The sequence below is a fragment of the Gavia stellata genome, chromosome 2, assembly GCF_030936135.1.
Source record: "Gavia stellata isolate bGavSte3 chromosome 2, bGavSte3.hap2, whole genome shotgun sequence".
Taxonomy (NCBI): domain Eukaryota; kingdom Metazoa; phylum Chordata; class Aves; order Gaviiformes; family Gaviidae; genus Gavia; species Gavia stellata.
The window spans coordinates 74,081,069-74,093,378 of record NC_082595.1 but is presented as its reverse complement, the minus strand read 5'-3'; the positions used below and the strand labels follow the sequence as shown (position 1 = coordinate 74,093,378).

At 44.9% G+C, this 12,310-nt stretch overlaps 2 protein-coding genes across 2 annotated transcripts in view; both read left to right on the top strand.

The window, feature by feature from the left end:
- Positions 1-2,208: 2,208 nt before the first annotated feature.
- On the top strand, positions 2,209-4,647 carry RIPPLY2 (ripply transcriptional repressor 2). Its single transcript, XM_059835886.1, has 3 exons — positions 2,209-2,439; positions 2,619-2,683; positions 4,482-4,647. The coding sequence occupies exons 1-3, from the start codon at positions 2,224-2,226 to the stop codon at positions 4,645-4,647; spliced, it is 447 nt and encodes a 148-aa protein (XP_059691869.1). The 5' UTR covers positions 2,209-2,223.
- Positions 4,648-5,994: 1,347 nt separating this feature from the next.
- LOC104256404 (cytochrome b5 reductase 4) overlaps positions 5,995-12,310 on the top strand; it is a 43,316-nt gene continuing 37,000 nt past the window's right edge. Inside the window, exons 1-3 of the mRNA XM_059829174.1 lie at positions 5,995-6,069; positions 7,348-7,501; positions 10,316-10,416. Of these exons, the coding sequence (XP_059685157.1) occupies positions 5,995-6,069; positions 7,348-7,501; positions 10,316-10,416 (330 nt within the window). The remainder of the gene's footprint in view (positions 6,070-7,347; positions 7,502-10,315; positions 10,417-12,310) is intronic.

The following is a 12,310-nucleotide window of genomic DNA, read 5'->3' as shown; positions in this document are numbered from 1 at the left end:
TTGCTTCTACTGTAGACGTTGAAACTCATTTTTATGCTTTATCAGACAGATAAAGCTTATGTTGCGTTCTCTTAGTCCTTTTTCATTACTAATGTGATGGAGGATGTTTCTGCTTTTCTTCTTTAGACAATGAACCTAGCTTCTACTCTTTTATTTTCTTACACAGCCTGTGTTATATTTCTCAAAAGAGAAATACCAACTACAAAAAATATTTCTCTCACTTCATTTAGGCAAAAGAAGAATCTACCATCAGACAGCTTTTAAACATCTGTTTTACGCTTTACCTCATCTGACAAGGTTTCACAGTAGCCATTTGGAAACAGAGAAAAAATGGATACAATTTTGCTTACCATCAAGCTCAACTTACTGCACAAGCTACTTTGCTCTATTCTCCATTCCTTAACTGCAAGATGAATACTTACCTGGAGTTTGAGCCTTTTGTTCACTTTGATTTTAATTAATCTGACCCTAGGCCACAGTGACAATGAGGTGGGGAAAAATGCAAACAGCTACAAATATCACAGTGCAGTAAAATTACTCTGGAAATCTTACTCTTTTAAACATTTGGCTTAACCCTATTGTCCTACTAAGTTGGGTTTTTCACTGTGAAATACATTTTCCTTTAATAACTCCTAAAGTCCTAATAATTATAAATTTTTCTAAGCAGTCAAATGGCAGAAACCTCTGAAATGACAGAATACATCCACTGATGAAGTTGGAATGTGTCACAGCATGCACAAGTTTAAATGTGTACACTCTTCCATCTGTTTCTCTTTCGAAGTGAGATGTTGCTTTTCTTCAGAAAGGCAACTCAGTCTACATCTGGTTTTGACTTAAAGATCTGAAAAAATGCTATTAATCTAATGCTATTAATCTGATTACATTTCCCACACAGCTTCTAATACATAACATTTTTTACAACTGGTACTGCAGATACTACTTAGTGAAAATATTAGCTGAAAATATTGTAGAGAAGGCACAAGCAACCTTCTAGCTGCAGCTGTTCTTGGGCAGTGCTAAGGCAGACACACTCCTTATGGCTATGCTCAAAAAGGCAAAATATTATTCCAAAGAGTACAGTGCCTCAGTCTTTGTGGTGTCTCAGTAACGTGAGTCTTTAATGGGCCAATAAATCACCTGGGTTTGAAGCCCTCCTTCAGCATCTAGGGCAACTTCATCCTTCCAACGCTCCTAGCTTCCCCAGCGCTGATATTATTACTGTTTACTAGCACTTATCTACGATCACTGTTGTTTCTGTCCCCCTCACATGCATCAGTGATTGCAATCTCAGAAAGAAAAGGGGGGGAAAAAAAGGAAAATAAAAATAGAAAGAAAAATAAGCTCCCTTGGTACCGGGGAACATGGAAACGATACAAGTTTGGCATAAAGCCTTGCGCGTGTAGCAACAGCATCTGATGCTGGCAGAGGAATGAAGTGTCGGCACCACATGAAAAAGAATAAAGGAAGGTACGTTTCCTCGGTAAAAATACCCTATTTTAAAAAAAAAAAAAAGCCACTATGCTAAGATAGCAGTGTTGTCTTAGGGGGAATGTGTTACCGAGCGTATCGGGGGAGGGGTGGCGCGCGAGGAACCAAGGGCCCTTCTAAGGAGCGTCCTTTTCTCCACGAGCCCAGCGAGAAATCCCTTTGTGCCTGCGCACCCTGCGCACCCTGCGCGGGCGCCTCGGAAGCGCTCCCTGCTCACGGCAGCCGTGCTCCCGCCGCCGGGGAGGCGGGGAGCGGCGGGCGCTACCGGCCCGGCGGCGCTGGCCCTCCCTTCCCACAGGCCGTGTCTCGCCGCTTGAGGGGATGAAGGAACACGTTTTTAACAACAAAAGGCCGCGCCTGCGGTGGCTTGACCCCGCCGCCGGGGCGGGAGAGCGGCCCGGCCAGGGCCCCGGTGCTGCCTTGCCTCGCCCCGCGCCCGCCGCCCCGTTCCCACAGGGGCTGCCCCCCCGGGCAGCAGCCATGTGTCTGCTCAAGTGCGATTAACACCGACTTGCCAAGTCCCCCCCACCCCCCCCCCGGGGCCATTTGGGGCATGCACGCGTCCGCGCCCCGTGTTTACACAGCGGCGCCTTCGCGCGGAGCCTTTTTGTTGATGGCGCTGGCAAATGAGCCGGCGGAGGTGGGCGCCGCGGAGCGCAGCGGCCGCCGCCGGCTATAAAAGCCTCCGGGCCCAAGGCGGGCAGGCTGAGGCGCGCGGCCGCGGACCAGCGGAGGATGGAGGGAGGAGGGACGGGGTGCGGGTGCCGCCGCCCGCCCTCGGCAGCCCTGCCCCCGCAGGGGCACTCGCCCCTCGCCCCCTCCCGCTGCGGGGCGCGGCCCGGCCGTGCCCTAACGGTCCTGCCCTCGCCCCGCAGCTCCGCGCCCTTCTGGAGGCCCTGGGTGCCCGCGCCGGGCGAGGTGGGCCGGCGGAGCGGCACCGGCCCCGCCGCGGTGAGTGGGGCGGCGCAGCGGTGGGGGGCGGGCGGGGCGCGGCAGAGCGCCTGCCGCCGGCATCGCCGCGGTAACGTCTAGGGAGTCCCGGCGGGGTGGAGGCGGGGGCTGCTCGGGGTGCGGCCCCCCGAGGGCTGGGTGCCGTGCCGGCGGGCTGATCTCTGCTCTCTCCTCCCCAGCCTCACAGCCCCTGCGGGCAGGCGGAGGCCTCCCGAAAGCTGGCGCAGTACACGCACCCCGTCAGGTAAGTGGCTGTCCCAGGCCGCCGCTGGGTCCCGCGGGGGAGCTCCGGGCACCCGGCCCCCTCGCGGCCGGGAGGGAAGAGTCCTTTGCTCGGCAGTGTCGTGCCGGGCTGGCCACACGCTGGCTCCCCCGCCCCTTGTGATCCCACCCGTTTATTTATGTAGATATTAAAGTGCCTTCGGAGGGATTGAGCCATCTAAGTGCTTTTGAACTGACAGGTCCTTGGGCAAATGATTGCCAGCACTTGAGGACTTACCAGACCTCTAAGCTGCGATGCTGACATGCTTCTGTGGTGTGGGACTTAGGCACACAGTTATGTGGGTGTCTTTTGTGGTGGCAGAGTTGGCTGAAGCACCTTGCTACTCATTCCTGTGCCCAGGAGTAAAAAAACGGGAGGTGGGGGGGTAGATCCTAGGCTGTCTCGCTGTGCAAACCTCCAGTGTCCCCCTGGTGCAAGGGAGCAGGTGCAGGCATGGGAGAGAGTGGCAGGAGGAGAGGGTATGGACTGACTTAGCCAGCATTGCCAAGAAGAATGCTTGTGTAACTACTGCTTTAATGATGAAGGTAACGATAGTATCACGCTGTCAGTTCTGAAAAGGAAATAAAGAAAATAACCACAGTTGAATCTGTAGGACAGTCTGTATTCAGAAGTACTAGTAGGTGTTGCAAGGTGCTTAAAGTAATTGTACAGGTAGTTCTTCCAGACAAGATGCAGCTTTCGCCAAAATCTAGGCTCTGATCCTTCAAATACTGATGCACAGACCACCTAAGCAATTGCACAGGCCCTGACTTCACTGTGACTGCTCCAGTGCTTAGGTACGAGTGAATGCCCCAGGGAACAGCGGGAATGGAGAGAAGTCATAAAGCAAGTGTCAGTTGCTTTGTGCCACAAAGGAAGCAGTGCTCTCTTTTAACAGTAGCCTAGAAAGCACTTCTTGTAATTGCTAGAAAACCATCTAGTTCTGTTTCTTAACGTATAATTACAAACAATCTGTAGTCAGCATTTAATTATGTTGCAATGTGCTAGCCTCTTAGCTCTTGGGACTTCTATTGTCTGTTTCTTCCAGCTACTTCCAAACTGTAAGCAAAAGAGGATGCTAGTTGAAAAGGAACAGGAACTGTGGAGCATGTTAATTGGAATATATGATCTCACTAGCTGGTAGCCCTTGCTACATCATGATATTGTCAGTGATTTTTATGTTAATTTCTGGATACAGCACAGACTACTTTAAAATATAGACCCATGGGGTGCCTTCTGTAAGGAGTCTGTTAAATGATTCTTCTTGGAAAGACAGGGGTGAAATATCAAGGTCTGATCCCCTTAGACCTTTAACATTCCTTTCACTTTGAGATTTGTCTCAGACCATTGTAAACAATGACTTAGGTTGGGGACCTTCAGTAACAAAACTACTAACTTAATCCAAGTAAATTGGGGATCCTGTTTGACGCCCATTATATTACCTAGGAATAGTTCCAGTGAGGGCAGTACTACTTGGATCAGATCCGCAGGTAATACTGTTAATGAGGTACTGGAGTGGGAAGTTTCAGATGCAGTAGATCGTTGGCTTTAGAGTGGTTTTGCTGCAAAACTAGCACTTTAAGCGCATCTTTATCTCTTCAGATAAAAATACAGAATCCAGAGAATATTTTTTTATTTAAATGTAGAAAGCTATTGAGCATGTGAGGAAAAACTCTGTAGGATGCTTGTCTTAGCAGAATTTCACTGCTGTTTCTTGTCTGTCAGCCTCCAAGTAGAACATGTAATAACAATAAGCAAACCTATTGTATACTTGTTTCAGACTATTTTGGCCCAAATCAAGGTGCTATGATTACTTATATCAGGAAGCTGAAGCACTTCTGAAAAACTTTCCAGTTCAAGCTACAATTTCCTTTTATGAAGACTCGGATAGCGAAGATGATGAAGATGAACCGGAACAAGATTCAAGAATAGAATCAGATTGCTGATTCCAGGAAAGGCCAACACAACTTCTAAGACTTAATTTAAACTTAATATAAAAATGTATTATAGTATTTTTAAAGATAATTTATTTGTATGTAAGTTATTCTTAATAAAACTGAAGTGTTTTGTAATTTTTATCTGAGCCTTTTTCCTTTCTTCTATTCCTGTCCTGTTTTAGGCAGGAAAGGTATTGATTAGTATTTTTCATCTAAGGTCCTATTATTTGGTAGACCATAACTTGGACATCAATTTTAGGAGCAGAGAATGGATGCCTTGCTTTAAAGTGCTCTATAGTTATGTGATTTCCTCAAAGTTTGAGGACACCAGGAAAGCTTTTTTTATTGTGATTTAGGAGGCTCCAGGTGGAAGCATATCGAGGAATCATTGGATTAAGTGTTCTAATGTTGTGCCTGCTGTTACAATGGAGTTTCAAACATAGAAAAGAAACAGTATAGCTCTCTTCCAGATGGAGAGAAGGGTCCAAATTCTACTCTAGTATTTGCTTTTGAAGAAGGGGTTTGCCTTAAGTCACTCATGCTCTCTCATGCACATGAGCTGTGTTGTTATAGATACATACAGTATGAAACTATCAGTTTTGTTTGTAAAGTGGACATGAAGAAATGAGGAAAAAGGTCCAGTGTGAGTTGTCTTGATTGCGAGTTTGTTTTTGATAAGTAAAGTTTGGTATTGTGTGGCCAAAGCTCCTAAAGGAACAAAAAGATCTGAATTTTAACTCAAAGGCCGGTGCCTCTACCAGGCACAGTTTGTGTACATACCTGAACTTGTCCTTGCTCGTGTGTGTTGTTGTGGGCTGGGCTGGCTCAGTGTGTCAACTGTGTCCCTGGAGCGCTTACCCCATCGTATCTCCTCCCATGGGCCTGACACAGCTCGGCAGGAGGGAGCAGGTCTTCCCACACAGCCGTTCGCACCATTTTACTTTCGAACCGTGGGTGGCAGCAATAGCGCCCGTTACAATAACCTTCAGCCTCGAGCACCATACCTGGATGTAAAACCACCTTCAGTGCAACGGCAGACAAACTCGCAGGTGACACAAGGGGTCCTACGCGGTACCTGGTGCTGTCTCCTCAGCACCCACCCGCGCTGCCCTGGGGGAGCCCGCCCTGCAGTGGGACCCCCGCGAGCCCGAGATGGCAGCAGGGATGTCTAGTTCCAGGCGGTTTCCACCAACAGTCGCCCCGAGGCGGCGCGGCCGGGCCGGTGCCGGTAGGCCGCCGACGCGCCTTAACCTCCCCCGGGTGCGGGCCGGGGCCCCGCCCGCCGCCGCGCCTGCGCCCTGTGCCGGAGTGCTCCGCCCGCCCGCCGGGGCGCAGGCCGCGGCCCAGGCCGGGAGGATGCTGAACGTGCCGCCGCAGGCTTTCCCTGCGCCCAGCTCCCAGCAGCGGGTGGCTGCGGGCGGCCGCGCCAAGGTAGGGACAGCTCGGCCGTCGCCGCGGGGGTCAGTGGCAGCCGGCGCTGGGGCCTTCCTCGGCACCGCGGCCTGGGGCCCTGCGGGGCTGCTTACGCTCCGGCCGTGGGGCTGTCGGTGACTGTCGCTCGCGGAGGGCGCGGGTGCGGGCCGGGGCTACGGCCCGGTGGTGTCAGGCGCTCTCTCGCTTCGTTCCGGCCGGCTGCGTGGCCTGGCGCCTCTCGGCGGAGCCGCTGTGATTTCCCGTCGGCTCCCGGTTGCGGCTGGGGCAGGGTTGCCTCTGGCCGCTGCCCTGGAGAGGTCTTGTGCTCCAGCAACCGCCGAGGGGACGCGGCGGCGGTGGTGACAAGGCCCCCGGGCGAGGGGTGGCTCTGCGGCGTCGCTAAAAACTACTTCGTACTTCTCGTTTTAGAAGGCGGTGCTGACAGTGCTTCCTGCTCTGCCTTCCCAGGCTCTCAGGGTTCCTCCTGTGCAGAGACGGAGACTTTCAGCTTGAAATTAGTGCGAACAGCGTACGCTATGGGTCTTCATCTTTGGAGTGCTTTTGGGGGCACTTGGTGTCTGCAGACCTCACTTGGAAAGCAAACTCCTACTTATACTAAAGTAGCATCAAGTGGTGTGGGTCTATTTGCCCTTTAGTTTTCTTGCTTCTGGTTTTGCTGTGGTTTTGTAAGACCATGATTCTTTAACCCTGCTCACTGCTGTTAGAGTTTGGATCAAAGGGGTTCCCAGTCTGTGGTGCAGTTGAAAAGGAAGATGCTAGACACCTTGAAGATTTGGCTCTGCCTTTCAGGCAGGCCACGGATCCCCTGGTAAGCTAGAAGAGTTTGGTGCAAAATTTCTCTGGGTGAGATTTCCAATTGCTGTAGGGCTTGCAGAAAGCCTTTATGAATGCTGTGAAGGTGAAATTTCCTACCTTGTCCTACCTGGCCATGATTTTCAAATCTCTCTTTGTTGCTCGCATGTTTCCAGGCCATAACTCAAATGAGACTGATAAAAACTTTCTGCCATCACAGGAGGACTTGGTATCTACAGTTTGCTTCGGGAAGAGTTGACTAAATGTTTGTTGGCGTTCAATAATTCCTTTGCCTGCGTTACTATGTTAGGAAGCTTCCTTAAGGAGCCTTACTGTTGAGTAGGGCTTCGAAATATCAGTGAAGAATACAGGTTGTGTTATTTCTTGTTTTGCCCGAGTCCTTCTTGGGAGCTTAAAAAAGTGTATTGAATAGCTGTTTCTTCCTCTGGAGTTAGTAACACTTCTACACTTGTTATTTTTTAGGTACCTTTAAAACCAGGAAGGAGTCTTATGGATTGGATTCGACTAACTAAAAGTGGGAAGGACTTGACTGGTTTAAAAGGGAGGCTGATTGAAGTGACCGAAGATGAGCTTGCTAAGCACAACAAAAGGGAGGACTGCTGGATATGTATAAGAGGTTGGTTGCTGTGATGTCGCTTCAGCTTTTTTTTGTCTAGCTTCTCCTGTACTTAAAGAAGCAACAAACCCCAATCAAACAACAACAACAAATGCCATATCCCAAAACAAACTGTGCCATTTATGTTTAGGCCGGGTGTAATCTTGATGTAATAGGATGTAACTTTGTTCAAGTTAGAGGTTTTATGTAACAAAGCTTTTCTTTGCTTTCAAGCCTTTCTTAAGAAGTCTTCCAAGTGGGCATATTTTACCCCTATTTTATGATTGCATATGAAAATAACAAAACACAAGATTGTAAATGGTGCCTCAAACAACAAGGGCTTAGCAAGAATAAGGTATTGAAAATGCTGACATGTACTTACACTCCTCAGTCTTGGAGAGTTTATTATCCTTAGCAGTTGAATAGTTTTAGGGGTAGCTTTAAAGCATCTAGAGACATATAAATATTAAAAATGTTACTTAAATGTGTAGAATGGTCTTTGGGAAATAAGTGTGTAAGCCCATGTATTACTTCATAACATCTAGTAAGGCAAATGACAGTTGCCACATAGAGCAGTTGTAATCTGCATCTAGCATAACAAATATCTGTGGTAACTAAGCTATTCTATTTGTTATTTTTATGAAATTTTAGCTCAAAAAGTGAAAGTATTATATGTAATAAGTTAACAGTGTGTGAAAGGTGGTTTGGAGCAATAGCCCTGGCTAGAAGAGTATTTTCAGTGCTGAAGATAAAAGTTCCTAGTTGCCTTACAGAAAGGAGTAAAATGTTTACTCTCTAGTTTAATTATTTAGAGGCTAAAATACATTAATATCTCCTTAAATTTGTTATGCGATAACAGCACTTCCCATGAAGATAGATTAAGAAGATCAGAGTAGCTATTGTGACCTTTCTGTAGGAAGAGTGCTTCGTGTTAGTGGTAACAGTTAAGAATTTCTTTATGAGGGTGACTGTGTTTTTGTTGGGCGTTAAAGGGGATGAGAGTGAAAGTAACAGTAAAACATCATGCAGTACTGGCTTTTGAACAAAATAATAGGATTGTTAATGCTCTTTGTGCTGCTCTTGCACATACTGGCAAAACTATAGTGGGAGGAGAGCTGAAGAAAACTTACTTACTGTAGAGGTCTGTTCTTTTTTTCTCTCACAAAAAGGAACATCTACTACTGCAGACAGAATCACTGCTTAAAAACATTTGTTTTGGTTTTAATCTCTTTTTTCGCCCCCTTGATTGCATCTCTGAGTTTAGTTTTTACAAGAACTCTGTCATGCTGCTTCTGTATCTGTCTCTAAATTTTCCCATCTCAGCCTCTTCTTTGTTCTAGAACTACTGATGAAAAAAACTGCATAACTGAGAATCCTGGTAGATTATCTGTAGAGCTGATATGTGGACAGGTAGTAAAATAACACCGTTGTGGAAAAGCTAAATTAAGTCTTTGCTTTGGTAGTTAGACTAGCTCTATACAAAGAGCAGAAATTAATGAGAGGAATGCAAAATGGAAGAAGATTAGGAGCTAACTTTGTTCAAAGACCAGTATGGTGATTGTCAAAGAAAGCTGTCGTATAGGCCATAAATATATAAAGTGGGATGTCGGGGGGGTAAAAAAAGTGAGGGATATCTATATGAGATTTCTTTTGCTCCTGCAGGTTTGATGTTAAATTGAACATTTGGCTAATATTCAGGAAGTCCTAACTATGTAGATATTTAGTTATATTTTCTTGTGTGCAGTAATCAGTGCTGCACACAAGATGGCATAGTGCATACATCCATCAGAAGATCAGGTCAGTAAAATATGCAGAGATCCTTCCTTTGTTGTCTGGGATGGTTGTTCTTGCCAAGTAGGATTGTCCCAAGTATGTCTCCCCCCGGCCCAGTGCTGAATGCCTACCTCTCCTTCTGAAGTAATTAATGTACACTTCTTAATGTGTTAAAAGCTTCTTATGAAAGCAGTGGCACAGTTCCGCTTCTGGTAGCTTCCTGTTTTGATAATGTTATATATCTTTAAATATTCTGCTAGCTAAGCCTGCAATAGTCCTCTAAGCAACAATATGCCTGTAGTTAAATCTGTTTATAGCTGCATTCTCCAGGCTCTGATTACTCTTGTTGCATAGCAACAATAATTAGACTTCATCATTTCAGACCTATGAAGAAGCATTGTTTTATCTCCCTGGAAATGCTAAGAATTGTACTCGCGTAGAAGGAATGCTGAGCCCTTTTACTGGGACAAATCTGGTACCAGAGTTGTAAGCCTTTAATAAGCATAGGCTATGTTTAGTTTTTTATATTGCTGAATCTGAAAAATGAAAATGTTGTTGCCGATGGTAGCAGTTTTTCCTTATGGGAGACGGTTCGTTCCCATAGGCATTTTATTCCATAGGTGATGGGTGGTAGGGAAACAACTATGACAGCACTTCAGGAGTAACTTAATTGGAAGGGAGAGTGAAAACAATTCTGTGCGCTAACTGGCTCAATTTTATGTCTCTATTTAAACCAGCCTCTGGTTCTTTTACCCCCTAGCTAGGATACATCATATTCAACTTCAAGTGTTTATTTTGTTAAAGTCTTAACCCTGCAGGTTTCTCCAGACGTTCACTAGGACAAGTGGTATGGCACTGTAAAATTGGCCCCTCTGTGTAGTAAGATACATCTTGTGCTCTATATGGTTGTGTAACTTACCTTTCTGTTTTTGGAAAGTCATACAGTTTGTTCTGATCATGTCTACATTATGCTGTTCAATATGCAATAACCTTTCAGCTGATTTTGGAGATAGGAGTGGTTGTAGAAATGCTTCTCATGTTCCTTTATTCCATTTTCTGCAGGATTTGTATATAATGTCACACCATACATGGAGTATCATCCCGGTGGTGAGGATGAACTAATGAAAGCAGCAGGAACTGATGGTACAGATCTCTTTGATCAGGTGAGAACAACTGGCAGCGAATGACGCTTGCTCACTGAAAGGTATTTTGAAAAATGCATGTTTTCTGATTATTTTTAGGGCATTCCAGTGGAAGTGGTGATTTGAACTTTTTCAGGTCTAAGGAAAGGCAATGGGTTACTACTCAGAATGGCACTTAATGTGTGCTGAAAGAGGCATGTAGTTTAAACTTTGTACCAAAAAACAGTAATGAAAAAGTGACTTTATGTTGTTGGAATGATGCTGCAATTTGACCATTTTATTAAATTAATTTTTAGCTTTTAATTTTATTAAATTAATTTTAATTTTTGCTTGCAATAAAGCTAGCATCAACTTGAGATACCACCTTCTTAATAAATTACTACAATGGCTAATTGCTGTTGTTTGAGAGGCATTTTCTTCTCAGAACTTTCGCTTCTTGAAAAATGCTTGTAGTATTCTTTTGTCTATTAACTTGGCTGCTGCACTATCAGCAAACAAAGTACTAAGAAAAAGTGCTGGGCCTGTTATTAACTGATTGTGAACAAATCACAAGATGACAGTTGGTCACTTTTGTTTACCACTTTTTTAAATGTTTTGAAAAGACTGCAGCGTCTGTAGAATGGGTGTACATTCTGTAAGGAATCGCTTGCAAACCTGGTGCCATAAAAGATGATTCACTGAGTTGGTATTTTTTAGAAACTGACATTCCTTGAATCGCCTTGGCTCACAAGGTTTGTCTGAGAAACTGGGAGAGAGGAGAAAGGAAATCTCTTCTGTTTCTGAAAGGAAATCTGTTAGCCCTTTACATTTCATGCATCACAGTATGTTATGCCTTTATTTACAAAATGTTTTTAACAATGAATGTAAATAAAGAAGTGATGATGTTTTAGCTTTAAGTTTGTCTTTGGTTAATCCTTTCACAAATGAAGTGTTGGGTTTGAGCATAATTCTCTGGTTTCAAGAAATTTGGAGTTTCTCTCCTAAAAGTTTATCCAGTATCAAGTTGTGGCCTGGAATTCTGCAGCTGGATCACAGTACATCACTGTACTGTATGATGTACTTGGAAACACGAGTCTTGACATCAGGAGTATTTGGGGAAGCCCCTGAAGTTGTTACTAAGTTCAGATACATACTTGCTATATTTCTTTTTTTCTAGTTTGTTTTGTTGTAGGAGTGGAAAACAGTGTTTAGATCCTTAAAATACGATGTTCACATTTTTGCTTCTGGCTGATGCCTTTTCTGTTCTGGAGGTATTTCTGTAGTTATCCCCTCTGCCTTAGCATTCTGTGTCTGTCAGATACTGATCTCTTAAAGAGTTTGGTAGATTGCTAGCATTTCTTAGATTTCTGGAAAAATTAACTGTCATTCAAAATCCTTCATTTCTTTCTCTTATCTGTATATGAGGAAACCACAACTTGTGGATGGGATTCTTCATCTCGTCTCCCTAGCTTGTCCAGTTTAAAGTTTTTATTTTTAAATCTCTACATAACATTCAAATCTGTCATGCAGCACTTTGTTTCCTTTTCTCTTCTTGTGATGTTATCCTGGACGCCCTATCAGAATTGGCTTTTCTGCCATCCATTTCCCCTGCAAGTTCTCTAGTTCTGGTCTGTAAAGCTACTGCTTTTTCTTCACTTCATTTGATTTTCTAAAATAGGTAGTTTCCAAATAATTCAGTGATAGTACAAACAGAAATACACCAACTTGGTAGGAGGTGTTTGTGTGTCTAAACTACTATTCTTTATCTTTGTTTCCTTCATCCCTTCTCCCTTCACTTTTATCTAAACAAGACTAATTACCCTTCTGGTAAAGACAAGTTCTTTATTCTGTTAATTGCATAGCATACATCATAAAAATGTTCTTCTGAAATATTTTCTGTAGCTCAAGGTTATGATGTTCAGATACTGCAAAACAT

What these genes read in the sequence shown, in the direction of transcription:
- RIPPLY2 (XM_059835886.1), top strand. Translation starts at nt 2,224, where the DNA reads ATGGAGGGAGGAGGGACGGGGTGCGGGTGCCGCCGCCCGCCCTCGGCA. An exon ending in GCGGCACCGGCCCCGCCGCG is followed by an intron (nt 2,440 to 2,618) that starts GTGAGTGGGGCG and finishes TCTCCTCCCCAG; the next exon opens with CCTCACAGCCCCTGCGGGCA. An exon ending in CAGTACACGCACCCCGTCAG is followed by an intron (nt 2,684 to 4,481) that starts GTAAGTGGCTGT and finishes TACTTGTTTCAG; the next exon opens with ACTATTTTGGCCCAAATCAA.